The 19702-nt window shown below is 39.1% G+C and overlaps 1 protein-coding gene across 2 annotated transcripts in view; it reads left to right on the forward strand.

Moving 5' to 3' along the window:
• Positions 1-19702, forward strand: part of TRIO (trio Rho guanine nucleotide exchange factor) — a 289861-nt gene that overhangs the window by 207300 nt on the left and 62859 nt on the right. For both annotated transcript variants that reach the window (XM_089516462.1, XM_089516461.1), the window contains exons 32-34: positions 927-1069; positions 2289-2388; positions 14085-14328. In XM_089516462.1, coding sequence (XP_089372588.1) covers positions 927-1069; positions 2289-2388; positions 14085-14328 — 487 coding nt within the window. The remainder of the gene's footprint in view (positions 1-926; positions 1070-2288; positions 2389-14084; positions 14329-19702) is intronic.

The raw sequence follows: 19702 nt of genomic DNA on the forward strand, positions 1-19702 counted from the left end.
GACTTGCAAAAGAAATGATGTTATTTATTTATTTATTGTATTTATATCCCACCCTTCAGCCCTAAAGGCTATCAGAGCGGCTGCTCACATTCACCCCCACAATAACTCATGAGTGGCATCATTACTTGTAACACATTCCAATGTGCATGAGTCTCTCCCTTCCCATGATGAGCAACAGAAATTCCACTGCATTAATGTATCACCAATACTAGACTGCAGGAATAGAATTCAAATTACATTACAATAACTAGTATATGGGTGTTTTCTGTGACTTGGCTACTCTGGCTATTCGATCATATTAGTTGATTTGTACAAGATGATAGCTGAATGCTTCTATGGGTGAATCTATGGACACGAATAGACAGGCCAAAATAAAGCTGCTTTGGGTTACTTTGGAGGTATGCTGTTTAAATGATGCACACGTCCTAAGAGGTCGGAAGCTGTACCAAAGCCATGCTCCAGTCCTAAGGAGATTCCACCTCAACATTAGGAGGAACTTCCTGACAGTAAGGGCTGTTCAACAGTGGAATAAACTCCCTCAGAGAATGGTAGAGTCTCCTTCCTTGGAGGTCTTCAAACAGAAGTTGTATGGCCATCTGTTGGGGATGCTTTGATTGGGAGTTCCTGCATTGCAGGGGGTTGTACTGGATGGCCCTTGTGGTCTCTTCCAACTCTATGATTCTATAATGTTAGGCCTGTAGGTTCCTGATTTGCCCTCTGGGTGTCAGGACATTTCTGTGTAATCAAATCACATAACAGTACATGAAATAGAATCTCCCCTTCATTTTTTAACCATAATTTATAGCAGAAATAAATAAGCTTCATAAATGTAAACCACAAATATAATCCTATAAATGAGAACAGTCAGATTGGCTTCATTCATGGAGTTGACCAGTGGACTTTACTGCCATTATTTTATCTTAAAGGCTTCCAGTATTGAGAACAAACAAGATTGGATCAAGCACATCAGAGAGGTGATACAAGAAAGAACAATTCATCTCAAAGGAGCTTTAAAAGAGCCAATTCACATTCCCAAAACTGCACCAACGGCAAAACAGAAGGGAAGAAGGTTAGTAGAGTCCTAGTCAAGTGCAAAGAATGAAAAGATAGAAATGTCCAACCAGTCACTCATGAGATCCTTCTTAGCTTTGTGTGGTTGTATTCACTTTGGAAAACAAGATGCTACAGTTAAATTTTGATGTTGCAAGGTTAGGTCATAGTAACATGTATGAATAGTTCAAGTTTAGGTCTAATTACACAAAGCAAATCTTTAGCAGATGCTTTACAGCAGGGATTCCCAACCTATGCTCCAAGGAGATTTTAGGGCTCTGCGTGCACTTCCCAGGTGCTCCACGGCTGCTCCAGGAAAATGAAAGAAATAAAAATTGAATGAAATTAAAAAATAAGAATATATTCTTATATATACTCCTAAACACCATTAACTTGTAAGACATAGGGTACGCCTCTTAGGAGCTCCACCACAGAAATAAGGGCTCTGTGAGTCAAAAAGGTTGGGAATCTCTGCTTTACACAGTTGCATTCTCTAAGGCTGCATCCACACTGCAGCAATAATCCAGGTTGAAATCATTTTAACTGCCATGGTTTAATGCTGAATGTCTCAAAAAGCTGATCCATAGTATTGAGCCATGGCAGTTAAACTGGTGTCAACCTGGATTTTTTCTGCAGTATGGATGCAGCCTCAGCCTTGTTCTGAAAGTTACTGGATCAGAATCCAAAGATATGATCACACTTCACTCAAGTTGTTTTGTCTTGTATACAAATATATCTTATTGGGAACTTTAGGTCATCAGGTAGCTGGTTCCCTAAGTGTTCTGTGATGGACTGGTGTTGAAATTTCTGAAAGCACACATTTAATAAGATTAAAGTATCTGTACCTTTCATTGATGTATTGTGAGTGATACAGGAAATGTGCAAAATTCCCAGATTAACAGGGATCTATTTCTATATGATTATTCATACATGAGCATGATCAATATGGAAATTTGCCAAGTGGACAATGTAATGAAATATCTACTTTTTGCTGCATCTTCACTGCTTCCCAGTGAGCTTCCACGATTCTGATTATTTATGCATGATCTATGCTATGCTAATCATCATCAAGCCAGAAACCAACAGTATAACTACTATAAGGAAGTCTGCTTTCTTTTTCTTAGGTTACGTATAGCAGGTTATTATATTAGTTTGTTTCTTCCACAAAATGAGCATTAACATCTTCTTAAATTACAACATTTTTCCAGCTATTGACTCCTAATTTCTTATGATTCTAGAGATGGAGAAGACCTGGATAGTCAAGGAGATGGCAGTAGTCAGCCGGATACTATTTCAATTGCATCTCGAACCTCACAGAATACACTAGATAGTGATAAGGTAAGACAAAAAAGAAATTGACTTTTTGGTGAAAAGTTGTTCATTAAGAATTATTGGTATTACCTCTTCATATATGAGAATCACCCTTATTTTTCTACCATAGGGTTGAAATGTTACCTTAGTGATCCCATCTCACGGAGGTTAAATCTGAATTTCTTTCATCTAAGAATTGAATCTCGTGTTTCCTTTTATTTGTTCATATCCTTCTCTTCCATTAAGGAATGCAGAACAGCATACAAATGGTTCCCACATGGTCCTTTAATCCTAATCATGGACAGGTCCCCTTACGTTCAGCAGTCAAACCATATAAGATGTCCTCAGATCATTTTTTGGGCTAGCATAATGACCTCTTCAAGATATTACAGTAGCTTCTTTTTAATAGATCTTGCAGGTTGTTTCTGTGCAGCTTAGACCCTGGAAAGTTACTTTTTAATTTTTTATATAACTTCTTGCAACGGGTCCTCCTTTTGATTAATTGCCATTGACACTGCAACTTGTTACTTTTGCAGTATGTTAGTTGGGAACCTGGAGAATTATATAAAACATGAAAAATTCAATTGAAAATGGCTTTTAAAACCCTCAAAAATGTCCTTTTAAAAATAGTTACTGTTACGCGTCTCCTTCACCCACCTAAAAGCCCTACCTTCATTTCCATTTCTTGTTACGGATTTATTACCAAAAAGAAGGAAATTTTTAAAAGGTAACTTGATACAGGTATTGTTTTGTTTGTATCATTTTTAAACAATAAAATTGGGGGGAAAGATAACTTGATACAGGTTACTATGTTCCTTGTTTGTTTCAAGTTCTGATAAAGTTCTTTGTATAACACATGTCTACACTATATTATCCAACAGATAAATTCCTAAGTATCTCTAGTTAATGGTTTTATTTCCTTCAGCTTGTCTGTAACAATGCTCATATGTGAAGCTTTCACAGACGCATTATTTGGAGTACATGTTACTTGAAATTTGCCTTTTCTTCTTAAAATATGTATCAGTGTTAGTAATTAGCTATAAAACCATTAATTTGCCAGATACAATTGAAAAGGGTAGTTGTAACATCATCTTCTAGAATCAATGGTATGTGGATTCGTAAAGAGACCTAAAGGGGCAAAATCTCTTACCTTTCAGTTCCATCAAGTATCACCCACATAATGGAAGTGAACCAAAAATAGGTGTTATAACTTTAAAAGTGATTAGCACTTATGTCATAGAGCATATTTATTGTGGAATAGATCAACCAGGTTGTACTGGATCTACACTGATTGTGTCACCCTCTTCTGTCTTCTATTCTCACTCCAAGCATAAAAAGCTTCAAAAAATCATTTTATTTTCCAAGAAAATTTCCTGTGATCTTGTACCTGTCTATAAAATACTATACCTACTCATACTTTTAGCTTCTGAGAAATGATAGAGATAATGGAACAGAATGTCTGTCTTCTTGGGGCTTAAATGTGTATGTAATCAAAGCACCTAGGCATTTCCAACAATGCAATCACTAGAGTTTGCATGGTCACAGCTTCCTTTGGAAATATTAAAGGCTTTTTAAAAGCAGACAAATCTCAAGTCATTTTACTCAGACATGTATAAGGAAAAACATGCTGGCGCTGTCATTCCCTCTTGTGCTTCTGCAGTGAATGCATATATTTATGTAGCCAAAATACACTACTCTAACACAGGGGTGAAATCTCTGCATGCTCAAGAGAACGCCAAGATTTGTAGATACAGAAAAGAAATGTAAGTGGGGCAGTTGATTTTCTCATACCAATGAAAACTGTGCATGTGTGTGCCTGTATGGTAGTTGGGAAGTAGTAGGAAGGGAACACACGTACATCAGTTCCTTCCCAGGTGAAGAGGTTTTCATACTCTTAGCAGCTTCAGGTGATAAAGGAGGATCAGTTGACAGTAGATCTAAGCCACCACTACTCAGAACCTCTGAAATGTTCCTTTGGAAGGTTGTTCATACTCCACATAGCTTCCCCACTTGGGAAGGAAGAACTTAACATTTTATTACTGGGTCCAACTCGTTCTGCCAATTGCTCAGCAAGAAATAAACCTCCTCCTGCTTTCCAGTATTTGACTGATTAGTACAAAAGTATTGAAAATTGAATTAACTGAAATTGAATATTGAAATAATGTGTTTTTATTTTAAATTATTTTTATCAAAATATGTATTTTATTTTTTAGAATTATAACAACATAAAGCAAAACTGTACATTACTTAAAATCAAGATTTTTGTTCTTTCTGGTTGAGTTATGATATTCAATTCCCTATTCCTCCCTAGTACCCTAACTGTATCCTTTGGGGCAAATTCCCAACACAGAGAAATGGCTCCAAGCCTAGCTACTTTCCATGATTGTGTCACTGATAGGACTCTCTGCCAAAATTCCTGTGGTTTTTCAGAGAAAAATGTTGCTGCAGGGAATTCACAGCAGCAGATCTGTCCTCTGTACTTCACAGTATAACAACTACCTCATAGTTGCCTGATCTGGCATCATCACAGCGAACCAGAGATGGTGAGATTTTTCTGAGATCACTGATGTGAAACATATAATATTAGCTCTGTGTAGATAATGGCTTTTTTATATTAAAAAAATTGATTATAGGCCCAGTAGAGGGTGCTGTGAAAAGAAAAATTGAGGACCTTCAGGAAAAACATGGCATTTTATAGAGAACCATACAGGTGTTCTGTATGTGCTTAAGAATGATGAATACAGCTTTGTCCCCAGAAAGCTTTTTTTTTTTTTTAACTAGCAGGGCACTGTGTTGTATAGAGGTTTTCTCAACTGTTTTACATATACCCTTGTAAGTCCTTTAAAGTAGTTATGTGACTGTTTTGTACTAATAAATTTGAGAGGCAAAGCAATAAAAGGGGGCTTAGATCTCACTTTAAGCTTTAGTGTCAGTTCAGGTAAACAGTGAAGAGCATGTAAAGGGTAACTGAAGCCGATTAGCTTCTTAGAAAAGCAGTGCGTATGCACTAATGTATATGCAGGATATTTGAATAAGTTGTACCTCTTTGTGGCACAGCTAAAGCTCTTTTGAGGTACACACACACACCTCTCAGAAAAAAACATGTTCAGAAAAAAACAGTCATGGTAGTGATTTTCCTTGACAAAATGTCCACATGTGAAATAAAACTTGTGCTTGATCATAGTCATGATGAAAGTTCTGAATTGTACAGGCAACCTACCCATGGTAAAGCAGCCTTTTACCTCAGGCCTTTCTTAGCAACTCATGTTGGGAGCAGGAGCAGAGGGGCTGAGGTGCAACAAAAGAGGTGCCCATGATCACTCTTCCCTTACGTATTTATTTCTGCATGGGGCTTGCTCTAGGTGACCCCTTCCAACCCTATGGAAGGAGTCTATAAGTCTTTTGATCTGGTGGAGGAATCCGTATATGAATAGGAAAGCAGTATATATTGCTTCATAATTCTGATTTTAAGGCTTTATGGAGAAGAATGCAAGAGCATTTGCTGCAGAACTAGATTAGGCTAGGCATACTATTACCAGGGGAGGGGGATCCCCAAAAGTACTTTAATTCAACAAAAAGTGGGCTCAGTTCAACATCTGAACATAGTGTAAAAATCTGTGCAAATTTTACACTGTGCGGACCCATATACTGTTGACTTTAAAGCTCAGAAGTCACCTTGCACAAGCATTCCATGTTTCACCATGAGCAGGCTGGCTAACACACACACACACAGCCCCCATAGCCAGACACATGTCAATGGCATCAGCACTGAGATCCATGTGGATTCTCCAGAGGTCTTAGCACATCTGAAATTGTTGTGTGGTTTAGGGTGGATTTCCAGACGCTTCTCCAGTCGTGCCTGTTCACATTGAAGCATGGAATGTCCGCATGAAGTAGCTTCAGGACTCTAAAGTAATCAGGAAGATGACTTCAAGTGCTGCACAGAGAGGACAGGAATACCAACTCCCACAACACCCAAAAAAGCACATCCACACACATAAGAGACACATATGTGTGCAGATGTCCCAACCTGAGTACCAGCCATTATATGTTAATAAGAAAAGGAAAAGTCACATTTTGGAGAAAGAGTGTTTGTGTGTGTACTTGGAAAATTAATATAATGTTATTAAATTCTATTAGCAGGTACTAAAATTTCCCCAAAAGATTTTTTTTCATTTTAGGGCCAGAATAGCATGGTCAAGACCTTGGCCTTCTTACCATAATGAAGTTGTTGTTCTTAACTGCCCTTGAGTAATCCCTGACTCATGACAACCCTGTGGATGAGACATCTTCTCCTGTCCTCTACTGTTCTGCTTAGGTCCTGTAATTTCAAGCCTGTGACCTCCCTGATTGAGTCTATCAATCTGACATATGGTCTCCTTCTCTTTCTGCTGCCCTTTACCTGATCTAGAATTATTGTCCTGCCTTCTCATGATGTAGCCAAATGATGTACAACGGCCTCAGTTTGAACATATTGGGAAATTTCTGGTTTTATCTACTCTAGGGCCCATTTGTTTGTCTTTTCAGCTGTCCACTGTGTCCTCAGTACTCTTCAGCACCAAATCTCAGATGAGTTGATTTTCCTCTTTATCTGCTTTCTTCACTGTCCAACTCTCGCAAATAGTAGAGGCTTAATTTTTTTTAGAAGGCTGGTTCAGCATTTGCTCTGAGTAAATTGACAACTTGTAGGAATTGAGATGCAGTAGCAGCCTACGATGCACAAGAATTTCCCTAGTGTAATTTTTTTTTAAACTGTCCTGGTTATTATTTGGTCCATTGAGTGCGAGAGGGAGAGAAGGCAGAGAAAGGTAGCAAGTTGTTGTTGTTGTTGTTGTTGTTGTTGTTATGCTTTATTTATATAGCGCTATAGATTTGCACAGTGCTGTACATACAAACAATAAGATAGATAAGAGTAAACCTGCCCATGGTGTACAATCTAAGAAATAATACCATAATACATATAAATAATACATAACAATACAGGAAAGGGTTCAACAAACAACAAATTAAAAACGTCAAATAGCAAATAATAGTCACACAATGCCTGGGAACGCTTCTCTGAACAGGATTGTCTTCAACTCAGTTTTGAAACTGGTTAAAGAAGTGATGACCCGTGTAGCTCGTGTGGGAAGGAGGTTCCAGGAGTGAAGGGCAACAAGTGAAAAGGGACGAATCCGGGACAGGGCAGAGAAAATCCTGGGTTGAGACAGCAGACTTTGACTACCAGAATGGAGGGCCCGAGCGGGAAGGTGAGGAGAAAGAAGGTCTGATAAATAAAGAGGGGCCAGCCCATTGAGGACTTTAAAAGTCAACAACAGAGGCATATACTGAATACAGAAAGGGAAAGGGAGCTAGTGAAGGGATGACAACAAAGGAGAGATATGGTCAGAGTGGTGAGTGGATGTAATAATGCCTGCAGCTGAATGCTGGACAGAAATTAAAGGACAGAGGTGGGAAAGAGGAAGCCCAGCCAGGAGGATGTTACAGAAATCAAGTCGTGATACCACTAGGGCATGGACCAGAATCTTGGCAGTAGAGGCAGAGAGAAATAGTCAGATTTTGGCAATATTGTATAAAAAGAATCTACATGCCTTAGCTGTGGTCTGGATCTGGGGGATACATGACAGAGAAGAATCAAAAATAAAACCTAGACTACAGGCTTGCTGGACTGGTCGAATAGAAATGTCATAAACAGAAAATGTCACCAACAGAAACAGTTGTCAAGAATATCACTAGCCTAGCTAGATTTTTTTTTCCCGCCTAGCTGCTAAAAAGAATCAGGGAAAGAGTGATTACACAGTATATTGTAATCCTCTTCTCCAGTATGAACACATACAGCTATACACACACAAGACCAAGGGCCCTTACACACTACTTAATGGTGGCATTAACTGCTTCCACTTTAACTGCATCCTGTGGAATCCTGGGGTTTGTAGTTTGATGAGGCAATAGAGCTCTCTGGTTGAGAATTCTAAATACCCACAAACTGCAAATCTTAGAATTCCATAGGACATCACCATGGTAGTTAAAGTGGAATCTTTGCTCTAATTGTGCAGGGAGAAAGGGCCCAAAGTATCTTTCAGAAGGTAACTAAAGATGCTAGATTTGTCAAAAACACGCATCTGAAGCCCCCTCATTTCACATTTATTGCTAACTATAGGAGTAGCTCCCACATATGTCTGTGGGAAGTTGCCCCATGAGAAAGGGTTCTTCTGCCATCTGCAGCCAAGGTTAATGTAGTCCTCATGTAGTCAGACAGTGGGCAAAGAAAGAGAATGGAAAGGGACTGTTAAATGGATAGATACAGAGGCTCACAGTCTTCCTGAACACAGCATTGTCTCACCTGGAATCCTTGACTTGAAATATTTTCCAGTGTAGTTCTTTATGTGTCACTCAGAAGTAAACCTACTGTGTTCTGTGAGGTATACTTTCAGATAGTTGTAGACAGATTTATGTTTTTGGGTAAGGATCTCTCAAGCCCTTATTTCTCTGTCCTCAGATAAATGAACAAATTTCCAGTTCCATCCTCCCTCCCAAATAGCTGTTAGCTAAGTTAATGTGCTTTATGATGCATTGTGGTAGATATAGCTGTGTTAATCTATGGAATCAGTATGTAGAGAGATCTTACAGCACCTTTGAAACTAACTGAAAGAAATTGGCAGCATGAGCATTCGTAGACAAGTCTACAAACGCCCATGCTGCCAACTTATTTCCTTCAGTTACTCTCCAAGGTGCTTTAAGTTCTCTTTACATATGATGCACTGTGTGAGATAAGCTTTCATCTTTATGATGCTGATCACTTGGATGCAGTTGCTTGGGAATTACTGTGTCATTTCTGAAAAATGACAACCATGGTGACCCTGCGGATGAGACATCTTCAAGACTCCCCGTCCTTCACTGCTCTCCTTTGGTCCTGTAGATTTAGGCCTGTGGCATCCTTGATTGAATCCATCCATCTGGTGTGTGCTTTTCCTCTCTTTCGACTGCCTTCCACCTTCCCTAGCATTATTTCCTTTACTAGCAAGTAATGCCTTCTCATGATGTGACGAAATTACAACAGCTTTAGTTATCTCATCTTGGTTTCCAGGGAGAGTTCAGGTTTAATTTGTTCAAGAACTCATTTATTTATCTTTTTGGCTCTTCATGGTATCCTCAGCACTCTTCTCCAGCACCACATCTCAAATGAGTTCATTTTCTGACTGTCAGATTTCTTCACTGGCCAGCTCTCACATCCATACATGGTGATTAGGAATATAATGACTTGGACAATTCTAAGTTTTGTGCTCAGTTGTCTATTTTTACACTTTAGGATCTTATCTACTGGTAGTTCTCACATGACTGCCCTTCCCATTCCTAGTCTTCTTCTGGATTCATAACTGCAGTCTTCTTTCTGGTCAATGTTTGATCCAAGTTGTGGAAACTTTTATACTATTTCAGTTACCTCATTATCTAAGTTAAATTTATGTAGCTCCTCCATGGTAATTATTTTTGTTTTCTTTATATTCTGCAATAAGCCTGCCTTTGCACGTTCTTCTTTGACCTTCCTTAATAAATGTTCCAAGTCTCTGATGCTTTCCAGTAGTAGTATGGTGTCATCCACACATCTTAGATTGTTGATGTTCCTTCTTCTTATCTTTACTCCTCCTCCTTCTGAGTTCAGACCTGTTCTCTGAATGATATTTTCTAAGTACAAATTGAACAGGTAGGGTAATAGGATACAGCTTTGCCTGATCCCTTTTCCAATTGGTAACCATTCTGTTTCTTGGTATTCTGATATAGCTGTAGCCCCTTGTCCTAAGTACAGATTTCTTATCAAGACTACCGCCAGGTGACTTTGGGCAAGTCACACTTACCATGAAAACTTCATCTTAGGGCCGCCATGAGTCAGAAATGACTTGAAGGCACACAAACACAACAACAATCAAATATAGTGGCACTCCCATGTCTTTAAGAGTGTTCTGAAGCTTTTCATGATCTATGCAGTCAAAGGCTTTGCTGTAGTCTATGAAGCACATGCTGATTTTCTTCTGGATTTCCTTGGTTTGCTCCATTAGCCATCATACGTTTGCAATGTGGCCCCTAGTGCCTCTTCCTTTCCTGAACCCTGCTTGGACCTTGGCGATTTCTCTGTCCATGTATGGTTGGAGTATGTTGCAGAATTATGAGCATAATTTTGCATGCATGGGTGTTTAGTGCTATGGTCCAATAGTTGCTGCAGTCTTTTGTGTCTCCTTTTTTGTGGCTGGAGATGTATATTGATAGTTTCCAGGCCCTCGTTTTGTTTTTCATATTTGTTGGCATATTTTAGTTACCACTAGAGTTGATTCTGTGTGTGTATTTTTTAGCAATTCAGTAGCAAATCGCCTTTTCCTGGTGATTTATTTTACTCAGTATCTCTTATTGCAGCTTCTACTGCAATCTAACAGAGTATAAATGGGTGTTTGGTTTAGTTTTGCTCAGAAGGTGGATTAAAAAAAAAACCTACTTCTTAACTCACTCCCCCTCCCTTCCCCAGTATTAATACCTGGATTCCTCAGAATTTCAACTTGGCTAATTACATGCATACCTGCTTCCCTTAGGAAGCTGTAAATGAGCAAATATTAACGTCAAGAAAGCATATAGTTCTGTCTTTTTACACCCTAACTAATATGTAATGATTTTGATTTATGTCATATACTTGGATAATTATAGAGTATAGGATGCCACATAGTTATGGTGTGTAACAATACTACCACCACTTATGTTGCAGAATCTGGAACATTAGTGCCCACATAGAGTCTAGTGGCTTTCACAGAGTCCTAGGAATTTTTCTTTTTAAGATGGTTTTAGGGGAAGCACTGAAAACACTTTTAGGAGTTTATCGCATGTAATTTTCATGCCGACCCAGGCATGGGAGGAAATTGGGCTCTAATGAGTTAAAACTGATTTTCCCGAACACATAATTGGAGCTGTGCTGCTGCCCAGCCATCACCTTCCTCCAGCAGTTCTCTGGCGGCTAATTTTGGTAGTACGGAAAGCTTCCGTAGTATCAAAATCAGCTGTCAGAGCACTGCTGGAGAAAGGTGATGGCTGGGCAGCAGCACAGCACCAATTGTGTGTTCAGTAAAATCAGTTTTAATCTGTTCCAACTTGATCCTGTCCCATGCCCGGGTTGGCATGAAAATTACATGTGATAAACTTCCTAGTGAGAAATGGTACTTTTCAGGCAAATTTCTGGCTGAAATTCTCTTAAGCAGAGATAGTATAATTTTTCCAATGTAAATTATTCACCCTATCACTGCTCTATGGCTCCTTTCTTCTCAACTTGGATGTATGTTTTCATTCCTATATATCATATTGCTTCCTGCTCTTTTGTTTTCTTAATAACACACCAAAACAAGTCCTAAAAGATGCCATGTGAGCAAGGACATCTTCAAAATACTGAACATTATTGGACATCCATCCTACATGTCAAGGCTGGTGAAGCTCAGGTTTCAATAATCCATTCATAAGGCTTTCCCCCCCTCTTACATTTTATAAGAAATGTAAAATAAAAATAAAAAGTCTAACATTTTGACACTTGGTGTTCATACTGTAAATGAAAAAGGCCATTTTCTCAGACTGCTTCAGGCATACAGCTGTTTTCAATTGTTTCTGACTCCAGTCTACAGAGAACCATAAAAATAAATCATTGCCAAAAAGAAAAAGAAAAAAGAACCCCTCAAGACCTTTTCATTGCCCCCTCCCAGCCTCCCCTTGGCATAATTTTGACTGAGCTGAGAGCTAATATAACCAGGAGAGAAGTGAGATGGGGGTTGGGGAAGGGTACCCTAGATGAATTTAACTAGTGAGAAGGTAGCGTGTTTCTGAAAGCATGCACCTCATAACTTGAGTGGAGGTTGTCTTGAGAGACTAAAGAGGAGCGACATGATTAATTCCTGCTTGTGTCTTGCTGGGTCCATGCTGATTTATTTTACTTCATTATAAGAAACATAAGGCTTCTTTTTTACCTCCCCCTCTTCCCACACCCCCACACCCTGTTCTGCAAAACTAGGATTAGAAAGACTAGTAGGCAGTGGTCATGGGAAAGTTCTCCAGACAGGCTTACCAAATTTGTATCAGATGATATGTTAGAAGGAAAAGAGAGATTAACCTGTACATTATGTTTACATGATTACCTGGCAGATGTTTTTCGTTCACTCTTATGCAACCAGGCACACTATTGTCCTGGCTACCCAAAAACACAGAATTTTCTGTAAGAGATGGGCTTTCATATGGATGTCTTTATCACTTGGCATCCAATATGTTTTGGTTTCAAGCAGAAATTAATGAATCTCATGAAGTACTCAAGGGCATTTGGTCTTGCGTGGTTTGATGTTTACCCTTCACCTCTCTTTAATGGAATATTTTTAGGGACACTCTATTCTAACATAATGTCATTGTGGTTCAGAAGTAGGGTTGCTATATCCCTCTTCCTCCAATCAGAGAGGCTTCTGGGGGGGCAGGACTTCTGGTCACAAAGGCCTCTGGGGCTTGTAGTAGCCAGTAGAAACTCACTGCGACTGCAAGCCCCAGCAGCCTTTGCAACTGGAAGTCCCCCCCCCCCAGAAGCGGAAGCCTGTCTAATTGGTTGCAAGGCCAGGAAGGGGAGGGATGTCCGGCTATGCTTCCTAAGGCCAAGGAGGAGGGCTTTGGGCTGGAGGACAAGGGCGGCAGGCTGGAGGACGTCAGACTGAAACCCGTGATTGTCCCACCTAGAATCGGGACATGGCAACCCTATTCAGAAGAAACTGAAAGTTTAAGTTAAGTTTTTCTCTTGTCTATAACTCTTAAGACTCTCAAAATTATACCTCCCCTTTAGCACAAAAGACCACGTCACAGAAACTGTAGCCAGGTTTTTATTGAGAACAATGTAGGCATTAGCTAAAATTTAATCTAACTCACCCTTGTAGTGTATTGATATCTATTTTATGTTTATAGATTTTACTCTTCTCTTTTAATCTTTTGTGCCACATTTGATAATAGTGATCAATAAATATGATTGTATTTAACGCTGAATGAGTTAACACAGAATCCTGTTGTGTTGAAATGCAGAAAAAGCTGAAGGGGCTGCATCGTAACAAACAATGTAATTCAGTGATAGATGTTAGCAGCTAAATTAGCATGATAGCATCATAATTATGCTGCACATTTATGGCTTTCCAGGGTATAAGATACCACATTACCTCCATTGTTAGGGAAGGGAGTCCCAGAATGAAGCATCGCCTTCACAACAAGCGGCTCCTCTTCTTTGCTGACAGTAATACGTTTGGCTTAAAGTTCAGTAAAAATATAGGGAAATCCAGCCCAGTCATTCATTTCAATCACAGGATGGTTTCCTGTATTGTGCCTTGTCAAACTTAATTGGGAACCCATTTTGTGATACTGATTTTAGTTTGTATATTCCTTCGTTTAGTCTGAGTTTGTAATATATTTGGAGGGGGGGGGGATAAACTTTTCTGTGATTTTTCTGATGAAATTCTTCCTTACCATATGAGGGCATATGTGCAATACTTCTCATGCAAAGTTAGCATTAGAGATTAAACACTGTATTGTAATGTGATAATTGAACCTTGCTGTCAGTTGTTTAGTGTGCTCTTTATTCAGTGCTAGCATCAAGTTAGAAATTTGTCCAAGATAGGTAATATATATCTCCAAAAACATTAAACATACAGTGCTGATATTCCTCTCAACTTTCTCTACAGTTGTCTGGTGGCTGTGAGTTGACAGTGGTCATCCATGATTTTACGGCATGCAACAGCAATGAATTGACAATCCGTCGTGGCCAGACAGTGGAGGTTCTGGAGCGGCCGCATGACAAACCTGACTGGTGCCTAGTACGAACCACTGACCGGTCTCCAGCTGCAGAAGGGCTGGTACCCTGTGGATCTCTCTGCATTGCCCACTCTAGAAGCAGTATGGAAATGGAAGGCATCTTCAACCACAAAGGTAGAAGAAATGAGGTTTCAAGTAGAGTACTGTTTCTTTGTTGTTGTTTTTCCTATGCTTTTAAAAATACTCAAGTGGGTGCTGTGAAAATTGTTTGCATTTCAGGTGTGGGCAGAGACCAGCAGTTTTTGGCCCACCAGATATTGTGGCACTGCAGTTCTTACCAACATCTCCCTCCCTCCCATATACAAAATGACTTGATAGAGCCATGCAAATGGCAACCATGAGTAGCAGCTGACTATTAAGTCAGACCAATGCTTGCGGACACTATCTGCAACAGTACTTGACAAGCCACAGGAGTTACACATTTTTCTCAGAGGAGAAGTTCGGAACAGCCAAAAAATATATGTATATGTACTTGTAAAACAGACTTACACAGCACAAACTGCCTGTTAAACTCTGAGCCATTTGTTACATGCTTAATTGGTATAAGACATTCATGTACTCAGAACAGACTGTGTTCTGTTTAATGTATTTGTCAGACTTTTCATAACAGTTTGCCTTAGAGAGAAAATGCAGCCTTCAGGGTTTTTTCCCCACATTGATCTCCTACATGAACATGGGAAAACTCATTTCTGAATGGACCCAGTAAAGTAAATGGATTATGTGACCAAATATTTAATTCTTAATTTTTTTCTCTTAAAATGTAGAGAAAACTAAAGCATGATAACATTTGGTATTTTGGGGGGATAGGAAAAACTTTTTAGCTATAGCTTATTAGATCAGGAATCAGAAACCCTTGCCTATCAAATTAAGGTAGTAGGTCCCAGTCTGCCTTCTGCCCAGTCCTGTTAGTTGAAAGAGTAGTACTGGAAAAAAAGTTTCTATAATTGGCAATTACAATGATGACAACAGTAATGGTGGTGGTGGTGGTGGAGGTGGTGATGATATTGATAACATGGAACTGGATTTGTTGATCAGATGAAATCAGATTGTGAATGTGATGCAAGGGCCACCTTTTACTTTTGTCTGTCATTTCAACAGCAGTGGAGAATGTTAAAAGAAATCACAAGAACAGGATCAGACTATTAGTCCATCTAGTCTAGTACTGTGGACACTGACAGGAGACAGCTCACTAAGTTTTCTGCCAGGATCCTATCTGTAGTTACCAAATATTATACCTTTTGATTGGGTAGCATGTGTTGTACTACTATGCCATGCCCCATGCCACAGTGGAAGTTCTTGCTGTCAGAGAGAAAAGATGTAGTACAGTACTAGCAAATAAATCTGAAAGCTAGTAACTGAAAATTCAGGGTGGATATATTCATCCATGATAATGAAACACCTACCTGGCTTGGGAGGACTTAATTATGTCATCCTTCTCCATGTTGTTGCCATCCTTATGTTGGCTGCAGATTGTGGGAGCCAAGGATATCTGGAGGGTTCCAGACTGGGGACAAATGACAACGAACATGTCATTATTGGTGGTATGTGTTAGCATGAAAAGGGGAATAATAAATTGTTCAGTTGGCTTATTGTCAAATTTATACTTAGCTTGTTTGCACTAGGAGTTTAGTGTGGCCAATACAAAACAAATCAATACAATATAAAAATAATGATCATAGGTGGAATGGGGAATATCAGTTGCTTTATAGTAACACCAATTAAATTGTTGAGCTACCCTGAGCTTTATGCACTTGCCCACATGGGGATCTTTCTATTTCTCAAAGTTAGACTATTTAAAACAACATATATACAGTTATCTGAGTAACTTAATATGTTTAGTTTTGGCCATGTGAGACCGTGTGTGTGGCTATGCACAAAAGCAAGATGTGATAACGGATATTTTGAACATTGTGCAAGCATCCTGTGCACATGGTTCCACATTACAAGCCCTCAAAGAGACTTGTATCATCTTTAAAGTCTGGCAAGTTGTATTTGGCGCAAGCTTTCGTGGACTGCACTGCTTAATGTTGAGGAAACTTTAAAAAGCAACTTGTGCTATAGCATTGGATGGGGAACACAGGCCTAACTCCATCTACTGTTGCAATGTTTTTTAGGAGAGACAGTTCTGGAATCTCATTGAACACTTATACCTTATGTGAACCTTACGTAGCTCTGGTGATCTCCATCATCAGTTCCAAAAAGCAAATTCATGAGTCATTTTTTTGTCTTTTTTGTACAATGTGGACTAGCTTCACAAAAATACAAGAAAGGTTGTTTCTCTCCTCGTTACAAGGCAAGATAATGTATATACTCATGTATAAGTCTAGAAATTTTAGTCTAAAAATTGACCCCAAAAAAACAGTCAACATCCACAGGTCAATATAAGTGCTGTACTTTAACTCTTGTTTTACCCTCGACTTATCCATGGATCATATCTAAATCCACAATTTTGGCCCCAAAACCTGCTCTCGACTTATACATGAAATTGACTTATAGTAGAGTATATACAGTAAAAGCTATCATATAATATGTAAACATGTTATCAGCTAACAGTAAGGTAACTTTTAGTTGTAGATTCTCCGGGGCCTCGATGACATTACATCCAGTGGCATCTAACAAATATAAAGATTTATAGACAAACTTGCAAAAAAATTGGAAAACGCTCCCTGAATTTTAATTAGTCTGGAATCTTAAGCAAAATATATGGCATTTCCATTGCAATGTTAGTATTTCTCTGATCGAAAAACACTTTTTTCTTTGACCAATTATGTTCAAAAAATCTATAGAATAGTTCAGTCCCTAACAACATTAGGATACTAAATTATCTATGTGCATGTGTGTTTTCATTGCCAGTGCCTAGAAAAAAATGGATTTGGAGTGGGCAGCTTGTATTCTTGATTTATAAGCAAACCAATAAGTGTTTGCAGGCCACTTTAATTCCAGAGCTCATGCTTTACATGTTTGATTAATTGATTGAGTGTGCAGGAATCTAGATTGCCGACTTTCACTATAGAGCACTTGAGAAAATACAAATTAAATGATATAATAATTGCTCATAATTCTGGATATTTGCTAAGGTTTGTATCTCCCATTGTGCTAATGCCTCATTCAGTTGCATCAGTTTTGGCAAGATTCACAGAGACAGAATATCTAGAAGTGAAAGAAGCCAGTAGAATAATTAAGATTAAATATCTGCTGAGATGCATTTGCCACACCTCAATACTAGTTGTTCCAGTTGTGACTTCATTTAAGAATTCACATTTAAGGAGTTACTTCTTTTTAATGGACAGCAAAAGTTAAAGGGCAAATTTCTTCATGCTGTTTTTTTCTGACCACCTTGAAGCAAATCCTAAACCTTTAAAACTGTCTCTCGTCAATTTTGACAAGGCTTTTAATAGGATCAGGCAAAGAAAGCTGAGCAGTTGACTGTGTCTTGAGGGGGAATGGCAATGAATTGAAAGTTATTGAGCACTCGGAAGACCTTTGGGCCGTTTGCACTCAAATGGATTGGCTTCCGGCTGATCCAGTAAAAAGTGCTTTTGTTTGCCAGGCTTAGGAAGCAACATGAAACAGTACCTCCACAAGAAGTGGTTTTCTGATCATTCACTTGATTATAAACTGGCTAATTTTATTTTATTTTATTTTTTTATCTGTGAGGAAGAGGGAACCACGAGAATTTCAGTGAACAGGGCAATCTTTGTGTTTGTAACCTAAGAAACCAATTCCTACGGGTGCAGCTGTGCTGGTTAGTACTGAAACTATAGGCACATTGTACAGTAAGGACAAGCAAAACTGCTATCTGTCCAGAATTTGTTTTAATGTCACATTATATTTACCCACATAGTATTGACCCCAAAATGATTTACCAAAGTTCATTTACTGGAGAGAGAGTGCAGTTTTTTGGGCTAGGCCAGTATAGCTGGAAGAAGGGTGGAGAAAATGATTAAACTGGCAGGATATAATGATTCTTTGCTGTTGAGTTCATGAGCAAGCACTCTCTCTCTTGCATGACAGGAAATGCATATTGTAAATAAAATTCCTGGTAATTTGTGTAACTTGCTTTTAATCCAAGGATGGAACAGTTGCAGCCTTATGCCTGACCTTTTGGCTTTGGGGATTGGGTGGTCTTGTGTCCTGTGCGATTGAGCAATTTGGCGTTATTCTTACATTGCATTGTGCCAAAATGACAAATTTTGAATGATAAGACTTGGGAACTGTATGGTAAAAAAAAAAGACAAAGATAAATTTGTCCTGTAGATTACATCTTAAAATTTACAAATGTGTTTTAGATGCTGGCAAAATCTGCCTTTTTCATAGGACACAGAGTTCTCTGTTCATAAATATAATGTGAAATCCTTTAAAAAAATTCCTTTTGATCTTGTAACTCTCAAATAACTTAATATTCATTTATTTATAACAGTTAAGGCTGTGTAGGATCCCTCAGATAGATGGTTCAATGTGGTGGAGACATTAAGGACTTTTTATTCATACAGACCTTTCCATGCTAATGTATTGCATTTGTTCTTTAAACGTAAGTATCTTTATGCTCTTGAGTTTACTGAGCCTCTCATAATTGAGGTGCAAATCTTCATTGTCATATGTGAAAATGAAATAAGGAAACATTTATGTTCTGATTCTTAACTCCTTAACCATATAATAATAATAATAATAATATGTTTTATTTATAGACCGCTATTCCGCGATGATCATAGCGGTGTACAGTAAAATCGTAATACAATACAAAATACAGTTAAAGGAGGGAGAAGTCTCGTCCTTCAGGCAGTCCAAGATGTTGCTGGGTCTGCCTGATGGCTCCCTCTGAGGCCAAGATGACAGTTGAGGAGGGAGGGGCCTCTTCCTTCAGGCAGTCCCTGATGTTGCTGGGTCTGCCTGATGGCTCCCTCTGAGGCCGAGATGACAGTTGAGGAGGGAGGGGCCTCTTCCTTCAGGCAGTCCCTGATGTTGCTGGGTCTGCCTGATCTCTCCCTCTGAGGCCAAGATGACAGTTGAGGAGGGAGGGGCCTCTTCCTTCAGGCAGTCCCTGATGTTGCTGGTCTGCCTGATGGCTCCCTCTGAGGCCGAGATGACAGTTGAGGAGGGAGGGGCCTCTTCCTTCAGGCAGTCCCTGATGTTGCTGGGTCTGCCTGATGGATATTACAAACATTATAGTGAACCAGGATCTCTCAAGAGAGTTCTTCTCTTAGGTTTGTGTCTCACAGCTCAGATATATTGAGAGCATTTCATCTTTAACCACATCTAGGTATGGACTGACTTTTTGAAAGCATTGCACATGCTGATACTTGCTCTCTCTGAATGAGCTGTGCATAGAATTCTGTGGGAATTCTGATTTGTACTCATCATTCTGTCACCATTTATGGTGTCTCCATTTGATGAAATCTGAGGAACAACAAGGGATGTAGGTTTGTGAAGAGCTGTTATTTCCATAAAGTGAATAAGGATGCTTTCTTGCTTACTAACCCCATGCATT

Source organism: Sceloporus occidentalis, unplaced genomic scaffold (genome assembly GCF_023333645.1).
Source record: "Sceloporus occidentalis isolate IW3139 unplaced genomic scaffold, rSceOcc1.0.p SCAF_3, whole genome shotgun sequence".
NCBI classification, from domain to species: domain Eukaryota; kingdom Metazoa; phylum Chordata; class Lepidosauria; order Squamata; family Phrynosomatidae; genus Sceloporus; species Sceloporus occidentalis.